The sequence below is a fragment of the Lithobates pipiens genome, unplaced genomic scaffold (genome assembly GCF_037356315.1).
Source record: "Lithobates pipiens isolate NorthernLeopardFrog02 unplaced genomic scaffold, aLitPip1_a1.2 Scaffold_22, whole genome shotgun sequence".
Taxonomy (NCBI): Eukaryota; Metazoa; Chordata; class Amphibia; order Anura; family Ranidae; genus Lithobates; species Lithobates pipiens.
The window spans coordinates 328,859,132-328,871,778 of NW_027507784.1; the positions used below are offsets into that span (position 1 = coordinate 328,859,132).

The window sequence follows — 12,647 nt, forward strand, 5'->3', positions numbered from 1 at the left end:
GAAACAGTCCGATGCAGACCACACACAGTCGGAATATCCGACAAACTGCTCCGATAGGACACATTCCGACGGAATCTCCGACCGTGTGTACAAGGGCGAAGAGATACCGAATTTTTTCGAATGGTGGAATCCCAAACTTTTAATAAAGATAATGTCAGAGGTGAAAATGTTTGTCTAGAGGGGCGAAATTATTATGTTAATTCAATGTTAATTCTTGCTCGATAGTTACCCGCCGTTTTGATTTACCGTAAATAGATCCAGTCCACTATTCTAGTCAATATGGATGCTGTAAAGTGTAATTCCATATGTGGTAAACCTGCCCCCCCCCCCTGTTTTCCGCATTACTAGGATGTCATAGCGGAGTCTAGCTGTGGAGTTTGGTCAGAGATATCTTAGGCCGCGTACACACGCGGGGACTGTTCGCCCAACTTTGTCCGTCAAACAGTTTCGGCAAACAGTCCGCTCAAAATTAGCATGGACGGACATGGCCACACACGACGGACGAACAGTTTGCTGAAACCGTGCGCGATGACGTGAACGGCACGTACGACGGGACGAAAAATACGACGTCCTATACACTGCATTATAACTTTCGGCGTGAAAATCCTTTCTGAGCATGCGCGCAACTTTGTTTGACGAACAAGCCTACACACGAGCAGACTGTTCGCTGAAACAAGGTTTCAGCGGACAGTTTTTCGGAAATTCCGAAAAACCTTGTCCGTCAAACTGTCCGCTGAAACTGTCCGCTGAAAGCCCACACACGAGCGGACTGTCCGCCCAAACACTGTTCAGCGGACAAAGTTGGGCGAACAGTCCGCCCGTGTGTACGCGGCCTAATAGGCTCGTTCGTAGTAAACGAAAGAACGCCCTTGGGAGTGTAAGCCCTTGTACACATGGTCGGAGATTCCGACAACCAAATCCGTCGGATTAATTCCGGAAGAGGTCCAGGAATGAAGTTGCATACACACGATCGGACTAAATTGTCGGAAAATCCGATTGTACATAATGTGATGACGTTATTTCGTTACGACGGGACTACGTTCAGGCTAGTAGCCAATAGATTTGGTCTAGGAATTTGATCTGAGCATGCGTGGCACTTTGTCCGTTGGAGTAGGCTACACATGATCGGATAATGTCCGATCGGAGCATTTTGTCGGAAAATTTTACAAAAGTTGGTCCGTCGGATATTCGGACGGAAACAGTTCGATGCAGACCACACACAGTCGGAATATCCGACAAAACGGTCCGATAGGAAACATTCTGTCGGAATCTCCGACCGTGTGTACAAGGGTTTATAGGTACAGGACCATTTTTAAGGCAGGGCAAAAGGGGCAGCTTCCCTGGACGCCATCATTCTTGTGGGGCCCATACTTGCCAACTATACCAGTTTAAAACCCCTTATCCCTTGAAGTTTTAGTCCCGTGCTGTGTCCCGATATCTCAGTGCAAACTTCTGCTGCAGCTGCCCAGCTCTGCCCTATTGCCATGGGCAGATGACTCACCTGCAGACCCTGTGTTTACATATAAATAACCTGCATTTATATGTAAATAGTGGTGCCATTAATATGTAAATAGTCGTGGACTGCGGCATTGATATGTAAATAGAGGCAGCATTCGTGAGGTCACATCCACCATTACTTCTGCTAAATGCTGCCGACTGAGGAGGTAAAGGAGCATGCTTGAAAGTCCTGCCTACAATTGTGGTCATTAAGCCATTGCCTGTTCTGCAAAAGTAAGCAAATTGGAGGTGAAATCTGTCTTCAAAACAATATGGTGCCCCAGCACCCTGATTTTTGGTGAATGTGAATAAGCAGGCAGGCAGTGAGGAGATGATGTGCTGTAACCTTTAGCAACCAATCAGTGAGCAATAATGCTGTGCGCTAACCTCTTGCAACAAATCAGTGAGCATTAATAACATGCTGTAACCTCTAACAACCAATTAGTGAGTGGTATAGATGTTCAGTAACCTCTAGCAATCAATCAGTGAGCAGTATTGATGTACAGTTATCTCTAGCAACCAATAAACAAGCAGAAGTCATGTGCTGTTACCTCTAGAAAATAACAGTGAGCCATAATGTGTGCTGTAACCTCTAGCAGCCAGTCAGTAAGCGTTAATAATACATTGAACCTCTGCAAACCAATCGCAATCACTGCCTGATCTGATTCAGTAAACTGATGTTGAGTCTAGCTCCTATTTATTGTATGTCTCAAAGCATGTGGAGAGCGAAATTGCGTGGAAGAGGGGGCCCAAGAAAATGTTCGCCCAGGGTCCAGTCAATATTAAAGACGGCCCTATATAGGTAGCTTTTGGAAAAAATATAAAAAAAAGGGGTAAAATATAAATTTTATATATAGCCATTCTCCCTTATCAGGAGTGTTTCCCCCTTTGCAAACTCTGATGTAGGGGAGGGCTCTGGAGACCAGAGAACCTCTTACATCAGAGTTCTCCTTTAGTCTGCACCATTCCCCTTTACATCACAGTCCACAGAGTTCCCCTTTGCATCATGGTCCACAGAGTTCCCCTTTGCATCATGGTCCGCAGAGTTCCCCTTTGCATCATGGTCCGCAGAGTTCCCCTTTGCATCAGGGTCCATAGAGTTCCCCTTTGCATCAGGGTCCGCAGAGTTCCCCTTTGCATCAGGGTCCGCAGAGTTCCCCTTTGCATCAGGGTCCGCAGAGTTCCCCTTTGCATCAGGGTCCGCAGAGTTCCCCTTTGCATCGCGGTCCACAGAGTTCCCCTTTGCATCGCGGTCCACAGAGTTCCCCTTTGCATCGCGGTCCACAGAGTTCCCCTTTGCATCGCGGTCCACAGAGTTCCCCTTTGCATCAGGGTCCGCAGAGTTCCCCTTTGCATCATGGTCCGCAGAGTTCCCCTTTGCATCATGGTCCGCAGAGTTCCCCTTTGCATCAGGGTCTGCAGAGTTTCCCTTTGCATGAGGGTCCGCAGAGTTCCCCTTTGCATCAAGATCCGCAGAGTTTCCCTTTGCATCAGGGTCTGGAGAGTTCCCCTTTGCCTCAGGGTCCGCAGAGTTCCCCTTTGCATCAGGGTTCGCAGAGTCCCCCTTTGCATCAGGGTCCGCAGAGTCCCCCTTTACCTCAGGGTCCGCAGACTCTGGTGTCCTGTAAATGGGAACTCTGATGTAAAGGGGGCTCTGGGAACCCTAATGTAAGGGGCAACTCTGTGGACTCTGATGCAAGGTGGAATTCTGTAAAGGGCCTTGAGATTAGTGGGAAGGACCCCGGGCTCGGGTCAGATGGCTCTTCATGGTAACAAAATGCAACGCAATTGAAAAGAGAAAAAAGGTTCACGCTCTTCTATTGTGTGATTTCTTGCGTAGGGCAGGCCAGTGAAACTAATGGGCTGCCCTAAACAGACCGTGCAAAACGCGCACCAACATAGGTGTGAACGAAGCCTTGGGCATACTTTATGTTACAGTCAATGACGCATATTGCCACAGCTGACATTGCCAGCTGATACACAGTTAGCCCCCCCCCCCAACAAAATTTTGCAATGGGGCCCCATGATTTGTTGTTATGCCCCTGACATCATTGTATACTCTTTTTAACAAATTCTTACAGCTGATCTTTCCGTGAGACTAAAAAAAAGGACGCCAGCTTTGCATTAAATGATGAAAATAAAATCTCCAATACATTCATTTGTGGGACGGCATTAAAAGATTCTGAGACGGTAAATTCAGTAAAAGACGAGATTTGTGCTGCTTTAATATCAGTTGTAAATGTTTCTAAAATAAAATTTGAATTTATTACCATTTACAGCTTAAGAAAATGGCCTTGGCTGGAAGACAAATTGTAAATGCAAAATTTCACATTTCGTGAACAAAGTTCATTCACAGTATTTAAAGGAAAACTCCACTTTCATGGGAAAAAAAATAGAAAAAAAAATAATATAGTGTATAAAATGGCTACACAAGTCATATTGTAATTAAATGTTCATAAAAATCACCTTTTGCTTTCAACCTGCAACCGCTGTCATTTTCTTTAAATTGTGTAAATTACGTCCCCCCAAAAATGTCATTTCCTGCTTGTGTGATTGGCTGACTGATTTTCCCAGAAGTCTGCGCTATGATACAAGTCAGATTTTGGGATTCCCCTGCCACAAACATGCAATTTTTGGTGAGATACTCACATCTAAAGGGATGCAGACCCTGCCACATTCTTCATTACAGTCCTACAGGTGCAGCAGCTGATTGATAAGTATGAAATCACTCCCATTCACGTTCACTGTGCCCATGGACACAGACAAACAAACAGCTATTTCCTCAGAATAAGAAAAGGTAGGTATCTGCAGCAACGTTTATTAAAGTGGTTGTAAACCCTTACAAACCACTTTGACCTACAGGTAAGCCTAGATTAAGGCTTACCTGTAGGTCCAAGCAATATCTCCTAAACCTATATGGTTTAGGAGATATTTGCCCGAAAACGGGCACCGCTGTCTACGGCGCATGCGCCATAGACAGCGGCGCGCAGGCGCACTGAACGCGGCAGTTCCAAAAATGGAGCTGCCGCATTTATCGACTCCCGTGCGCATGCGCGGGAGTGACGTCATCGCGGCTTCGCCGAATGACAGCGGCGGAGCTGCGAGACGCCACCAGCAAGATGGATGCGGGGGACTACAGGGGACAGCGCGACTTCGCTGGCTCCTGTGTCAGGTAAGTGACACATAATGGGCTACTATGCGATGCGATGCGATGCATAGTAGTCCATTATGCTTTACCTTTGCAGGGAAAAAAAGAGGAAGTAAACTCATCAGGGTTTACTTCCTCTTTAAATCCCTGCAATGCACAAACAGATCGCATAGAGGGGGGTTTTTTTTTCCTCAACAAAAAAGGAATGACTCTTTAACCACTTAAGCACCAGACCATTTTGCAGCTAAAGGACCCTATTTGGCGATTCGGCACTGCGTCGCTTTAACTGACAATTGCGCGGTCGTGCGACGTGGCTCCCAAACAAAATTGGCGTCCTTTTTTTTCCCCCACAAATAGAGCTTTCTTTTGGTGGTCTGGTTTGATCACCTCTGCGTTTTTTTATTTTTTGCGCTATAAACAAAAATAGAGCGACAATTTTGAAAAAAAAAAAAATGCATTATTTTTTACTTTTTGCTATAATAAATATCCCCCCAAAAATATATAAAAAAATATTTTTTTTTCCTCAGTTTAGACCGATACGTATTCTTCTACATATTTTTGGCAAAAAGAAAAATCGCAATAAGCGTTTATTGATTGGTTTGTGCAAAATTTATAGCGTTTACAAAATAGAGGATAGTTTTATGGCATTTTATTAATATATTTTCTTTTACTAGTAACGGTGGTGATTAGCAATTTTTATTGTGACTGCGACATTATGGCGGACACGTCAGACGATTTGACACATTTTTGGGACCATTGGCATTAATACTTATTAACGAATTAACTAATGTTGTAAAGCGCTGCGTAAACTGTCGGCGCTATATAAATCCTGTATAATAATAATAATACAGCGATCAGTGCGATTAAAAATGCATTGATTACTGTAAAAATGTCACTGGCAGTGAAGGGGTTAACACTAGGGGGCAGTGTAGGGGTTAAGTGTGACCTAATGTGTTTTTTTTTTACTGTAGGTGGGCGTGGCTTGGCGTGTGACGTCACTGCTCGTCGTTCCCTATGACAGAGAACAGACGATCAGTGACAGGCTCACTAGCATGAGGAGAGGTTTGTTTACACAGACCTCTCCCCGTTCTTCAGCTCTGTGACCCGATTGTGGGACACCGGCGGCGATCGGGTCCCGGGGCCACGGTCACGGAGCTGGGTTCTTAAAGGGCAACGTACCTGTACGTGCTTGTGTCCAGCCGTGCCATTCTGCCAAAGTATATCGGCGCGAGGCGATCCTTAAGTGGTTAACCACTTCAGCCCCGGACCATTTTGCTGGTCAAAGACCAGACCATTTTTTGCGATTTGGCACTGCGTCACTTTAACTGACAATTGCGTGGTCGTGCGACGTGGCTTCGAAACAAAATTGACGTCCTTTTTTTTCCCCACAAATAGAGCTTTCTTTTGGTGGTATTTGATCGGTTTTTTTTTTTTGCGCTATAAACAAAAATAGAGCGACAATTTTGAAAAAAAAAACACATTATTTTTTACTTTTTGTTATAATAAATATCCCCCAAAAATATATAAAAAAACATTTTTTTCCTCAGTTTAGGCCGATACGTATTCTTCTACATATTTTTGGTAAAAAAAATCGCAATAAGCGATTATTGATTGGTTTGCGCAAAAGTTATAGCGTTTACAAAATAGGGGATAGTTTTATGGCATTTTTATTAATATTTTTTTTTTTTTACTAGTAATGGCGGCGATCATCGATTTTTATTGTGACTGCGACATTGTGGCGGACACATTTTTGACACATTTTTGGGACCATTGTCATTTATACAGCAATCACTGCTATATAAATGCACTGATTCCTGTGTAAATGACACTGGCAGTGAAGGGGTTAACCAGTGGGTGGCAGTGTAAGGGTTAAGTGTTCCTAGGGGTGTGTTACTAACTGTGGGGGGCTGGGCTTTAATTTAGTGAACACTGATCTCTGCTCCAATCACATGGAGCAGAGATCAGCGTCAGTAGTTGCTAGGCAGAATGGGGAGATGCTGTTTACAACGGCATCTCTCCGTTCAGCCGGCGCGTGAGACGATCGCGGGTATGCCCGCGGCGATCGAGTCCGCGGGACCCGCCACCGGACTCACGGGAGTCCTGACTGGCACGGTCGATGGCAGGGCGGCAAATTTAAAGGGACGTACAGATACGCCCATTTGCCTGCCCGTGCCATTCTGCCGACATACATCGCCGTGCGCTGGTCGGGAACTGGTTAAAGGAGATCTACGGTCACAGCATACATCTTTTTCATTTTATAAAAACAGCATTGTAATAATTGAAAAAGAGAGGAAATGGGGTTGGGACTTTATATGAGGCAATAACTACGATTTACCTCCATCCCCGATAATTTGGAATAAGAGGAGCGATTTTGGACTTTATATGAGGCACACTGCTACATAACATAAGTTAGCCCCTGTACACACGGTTGGAAATTCCGAAGGAAAATGTCCGATCGGACCGCGTTGTCGGATAATCCGACCGTGTGTTGGCTCCATCGGACTTTTTTCGTCTGAGTGTCTGACCAATAAAGTTTGAGAGCTGGATATAAAATTTTCCGACAACAAGATCCGATCGGACTTTGTCCAATCGTTTGTAGAGAATTCCGATCGGACAAAGTGCCACGCACGCTCAGATCAAACTACGAGACCAAAGCTATTTGGCTACTAGCCTGAACGTAGTCCCGCCGTAACAAAAGAAACGTCATCACGTTCTGAATGATCGGATTTTACGACAACTTTGTCCGACCGTGTGTATGCAACACCAGTTTCGGACAAAATCCATTCAAATCAGACGGATTTTGTTGTCAGAATGTCCGACCGTGTGTACGGGGGCTTAGAGCCAATCAATGTAAACATTATTTAATTAGTACACATGGCATACATAACATTGTAACATTGTGTATCTAAATTAAGATAGCATAATCAATAATAGATCACGTATAGAACTTGTATGTAAAATCGGGACAACAATATGTCATATATATATATATATATATATATATATATATATATATATATATATATATTTGGAATATTATATGGAATATTGCTAGATAAAACATTTTATCTAGCAATATTCCATTATGATCTCCATCTATAATATTTTTACCCATATACTACAGCTAGGTAAGAGTGGTTGGGATCCTTTTTGCTCCCCCTCTTCCTTTTATATTTTATATTTTGTTTCTTACTATATCATTTTTGGTGATTTTTTTTTTCTAGACATTCCCAAAATCCTGCATCTGCTCCTGACGAGTGGTACAATAACCACGAAACGCGTAGAGCTTTACTATGATGCGACGTTGCAGTTTCCCACATTTTATCATCTTACCTGATTACCATCACAATACTATTATGAACCAATTCATCATTGTTTATATATCCATATGATACTATCACAATCTGGTATACATACTCTAGGTCAGGGATATGCAATTAGCAGACCTCCACCTGCTGCAGAACTACAAGTCCCATGAGGCCTAGCAAGACTCCGACAGCCACAAGCATGGCACCCAGAGACAGAGGCTTGATGGGACTTGTAGTTTTGCAACAGCTGGAGGTCCGCTAATTGCATATCCCTGGTGTAGGTCCATTATTATATTTAAAAGGGATGAATACCGCGCTAAGCCAAAAAATTATTACATTTATTGTCTTGAGTTTAATATGTAATATTTACCGATTTTACATACAAGTTCTATACGTGACCTATTATTGATTATGCTGTCTTAATTTTTTTATACAGTATGTTACAATGTTATGTATGCCATGTGTACTAATTAAATAATGTTTACATTGATTGGCTCTAATTTTGTTATGTAGCGGTGTGCCTCATATAAAGTCCCAAATCTCTCCTTTTATTCCAGCATTGTAATAATAATCCAAACAATAGTTATATTTGTCAATCCAATACAGCAGTAACTTGGGTTATGAGCACAATTCGTTCCAGAAGCATGCTTGTAATCCAAAGCACTCTTATATCAAAGCCAGCTTCGCCATAGGAATCAATGGAAATTCAGATGATTCGTTCCAGTGTCACTGTTGTTTGTTAGTGTATGCAGCACCGCATGTGGCCACGGGTGGGGGTGCTGGAGACACCTGGAATCCGATCGTTTTAACTCCGATCGTTTGTAGACAATTCCGACGCAAAAACTGCCACACATGCTCAGGATGAATTACGAGACGAAAGCTATTGGCTACCTGGCCTCTTTATAGTCCCATCGTACGTGTTGTACGTCACCGCGTACTGAACGATCGGATTTTCTGACAACTTTGTGCAACCGTGTGTATGCGAGACAAGTTTGAGCTAACATCCGTCAGAAAAAATCAGATGGATTTTGTTGTCGGAATGTCCAATCGTGTGTACAGGGCATTAGTCTTTTGACTAAAATGCCATTTTAGTTTTAGTCGTATTTTAGTCATCTCAGTTGTTTTAGTTTTAGTCGACTAAAATAGTATTTATTTAGTCGACTAAAATGTTTTAGTCATTTTAGTCAACGAAATTAACACTGCTTGTGGGTTTACCTAATCATTTTTTTGTATAATTCTCCTTTAAGGGGGCGTGGCAGGGGGGTGTGTCCTATGCATCCATACTTTTGCTAATAGGTGTTCCTCGTTCCCATCTCACAAAGTTGGTAGGTACGGCGCAGTCTGTCTCAAGCGCGCGGGGGGCACTGATCGTCGCCCACCCATGGCGTTGGTGGGAGTGGGGGGGGCAGGTTTGTTTGCCCCTCTCCCCCATACCTCCCAACTTTTTGAGATGAGAACGAGGGACACATATTAGCAATAGTATGTAGGCATAGGACACACCCCTGCCACGCCCCCTTAAAGGAGAAACATACAAAAAAAAAAGATTAGTTTCGTTTTTGTTTTGTCTTTTTTTATTTTTTTTTAGCACTACTATTTCCTTTTATATTGGCTTTTGACATTTACAAATGCAGCAATTTAGAAATCAGATGAAAGGTTTAGCACTGGAAAACACTTTTTCAAAGCTAAAAAGTGCATTTTATATACAAAACTATACAGATCAGACCAAAATGAGGGACAGATGAGGGGGGGAAGAGGGACAGAGGGACATTGCTCCAAATCAGGGACAGTCCCTAAAAATCAGGGACAGTTGGGAGCTATGCCCCCCCCCCCAAAAAAAAAATATTGAACACCAGCCCCCACTGCCCAAATGTGCGATGCATGCTGTGCGAAGATCACCCCGTGATTTGGAATTTGTGATGCTGTCCGTGATTCCAAATCGCAAAGTGTGAACAGAGCCGAATGTTGCTTGTGCTCCTTTGTTTGGAGGACAAGCGATCACAGGCAGAATCACTTTTAAGGTGCCAATAAAGAATAATGGCACCCAAAAAGTGTGTAGCGGGCTCTGCAGCGATTTTGGGGATCACAGGCAGGATCGTCATGCTTTTGCCCACCGTTCCAAAATCGCAGAGTGTGAATAGAGCCTAATGCCCCGTACACACGGCCGGACATTCCGACCACAAAATCCGTCTGATTATTTCCAACGGATTTTGGCCGAAACTTGTTGCATACACACGGTCAGACAAAGTTGTCGGAAAATCCGATCGCTCGGAACGAGGTGACATTCGTTACGTACGACGGGACTACGTAGAGGCTAGTAGCCAATAGCTTTGGTCTCGTCATTTAATCTGAGCATGCGTGGCACTTTGTCCATTGGAATTCTCTACAAACGATCGGAAAAAGTCAGATCGGATTTTGCTGTCTGAAAATTTTAGATCCAGCTCTCAAACTCTTTCCGTCGGGATTTCCGACAGGAAAAAGTCCGATAGCGCCCACACACGATTGGATTTTCCGACAACATAATCCGATCGGACTTTTCCGTCTGAATTTCCGACCGTGTGTACGGGGCATTACACAAACGGGACATAATAAAAGACACAAATATTTGCAGATGTTTGTTTTATAATAAATAATATTATTGCAAAACAGACAGACTGTGATGTAGACAATCCCACCAATCATAGAGACTCAGCCTTAGAATACAGACTCTGATCCAGCAACTAATTGGAGAACAAAGACAGATATCATCATGTATATAAATGATTATAGGGAAGCAGACAGAGGATGCAATGGGAGAGGCACAACATATATTAATAGGAGAGCAGACAGACTGACTGTATATTATTGTTACTTTAGTGGGAAGGCTGGAAGCAGGTCCAGCACATGTGCCTGTATGTATAGATGGGATGGAGGCGAGGGGCAGACACATATATAGAGGCAGACTGCGGAGAAGAGACGGGAGAGGGCGGAATGAAGGAGGAGAGAGCAGGGAAGGGCAGGAATAAAACCAGATCTAGGAAAGGTGCAGACAGAGAAGTGAGAGAAAGTGCAGAAGACTGCAAGAGCTCAGACAGGGGCAATCCATCCCTGGGAAGAGACCACAGCAGATCCCAAGACCGGGGAGCTAAAGAAATCAGATCCCAGGAAGGGACAGGGGGAGGTAGCTCTCCAGAGACAGGTATAGATAGACAGGGGCAGTAGAAAGAAAAGAGTAGTAGATTCTTTGAAGAGGGGCAGTAGATCTTTTTGGTGAGGGACAGTGGATACGTCATAGAGGGACAGGAGATGTTTTTGTGAGGAACAGTAGATCTTCTAGAGAAGGACAATAGACATTTTGGTGAGGAACAGTAGATCTTCCAGAGAAGGACAGTAGATCTTTTGGTGAGGGACAGTAGATCTTCCAGAAAAGGACAGTAGACCTTTTGGTGAGGGACAGTAGACCTTTCGGTGAGGGACAGTAGACCTTTCGGTGAGGGACAGTAGACCTTTCGGTGAGGGACAGTAGACCTTTCGGTGAGCTACAGTAGACCTTTTTAGTGAGGGACAGTAGATCATTTTTGGTGAGGGACAGTAGATATTTTTGCTGACGGACAGTAGACCTTTTTGGTGAGGGACAGTAGAACTTTTGGTGAAGGACAGTAGATCCTTCAGAAAGGAGCAATAATAGATCACTTGAGCAGAGGGTAGAAGAAACCTTTGGCAGGGCTAACAAAAAAGGGGGTACACCAGATCCCTTGACCAAGAGCGGAAGAAGTTGCCATCTCATCCGTGCCAACCCCCCCCCCCCCCCCGCCTAAAAAAATGCAGTTCTCTGGCCATCTGTTGCTCTTTCTGGCCACCCTGTGTGCCCCAATCAACAGCGAGGTCCTTTTCCGCTGCCCACAGTGCACCCCGGAGCGCCTGGCCACCTGCCCGTCTTCCCGTCCACCCTGCATGGAACTGGTGAGAGCCCCGGGCTGCGGCTGCTGCTCGGTGTGCGCCCGGCTGGATGGCGAGTCGTGCGGGGTCTATACCGCCCGCTGCTCCTCTGGACTGCGCTGTTACCCCAACCCGGGCTCCGATCTCCCCCTGCAGGCGCTGGTCCAGGGGCAGGGCACCTGTGCCAAGAGGAGAGATGCAGAGTATGGCAGCAGCCAGGAGCGCTGGCCAGGTAGGAATGTTAATTCACCTTTTTATTGTTATTATTATTATTATTGTTGTTATTATTATTATTATTCAAGATTTATATAGCACCAACAGTTTGCACAGCACTTTACAATATAAAGGCAGACAGTACAATTACAACACAATTCAATACAGGAGGGTTAGGTGAACTCTGCTCCTTAGGGCTTACTACCAATTGCCACCGTCCAGTTGCTGAGGAACTACAAGTCTCAGCTTTGCTTGCCATACTTATCAGGAGCTGTAAGGGTGAAGGGTTCCCATATCTCTCTAACTTTACAATGATATATTATTGGATATGTTAAGCTGGCCATACAATATGCAGACTTATTGTACAATCTTCTTTAGACCTACCAACAGCTATGCTATTTGATTGGACAGAAATTGGTTGGATTGTAAAGGTCTGTCCCCATATTACATTGTTTTGGTCAATTTAAATTGGACCCTCCGGGAATTGTATAATCAGATTGTAGTGTGTATCGCCGCCCTCAGGGGCATTGCTAGACTTTGGAACCTAATAGGTGCCTGAACAAGGT

General features: G+C 44.3%; 1 protein-coding gene across 1 annotated transcript in view; it reads left to right on the forward strand.

The window, feature by feature from the left end:
* The first annotated feature begins 10,961 nt into the window (after positions 1–10,961).
* IGFBP2 (insulin like growth factor binding protein 2) overlaps positions 10,962–12,647 on the forward strand; it is a 157,049-nt gene continuing 155,363 nt past the window's right edge. Inside the window, exon 1 of the mRNA XM_077449638.1 lies at positions 10,962–12,100. Within this exon, the coding sequence (XP_077305764.1) occupies positions 11,752–12,100 (349 nt within the window). The 5' untranslated portion in view covers positions 10,962–11,751. The remainder of the gene's footprint in view (positions 12,101–12,647) is intronic.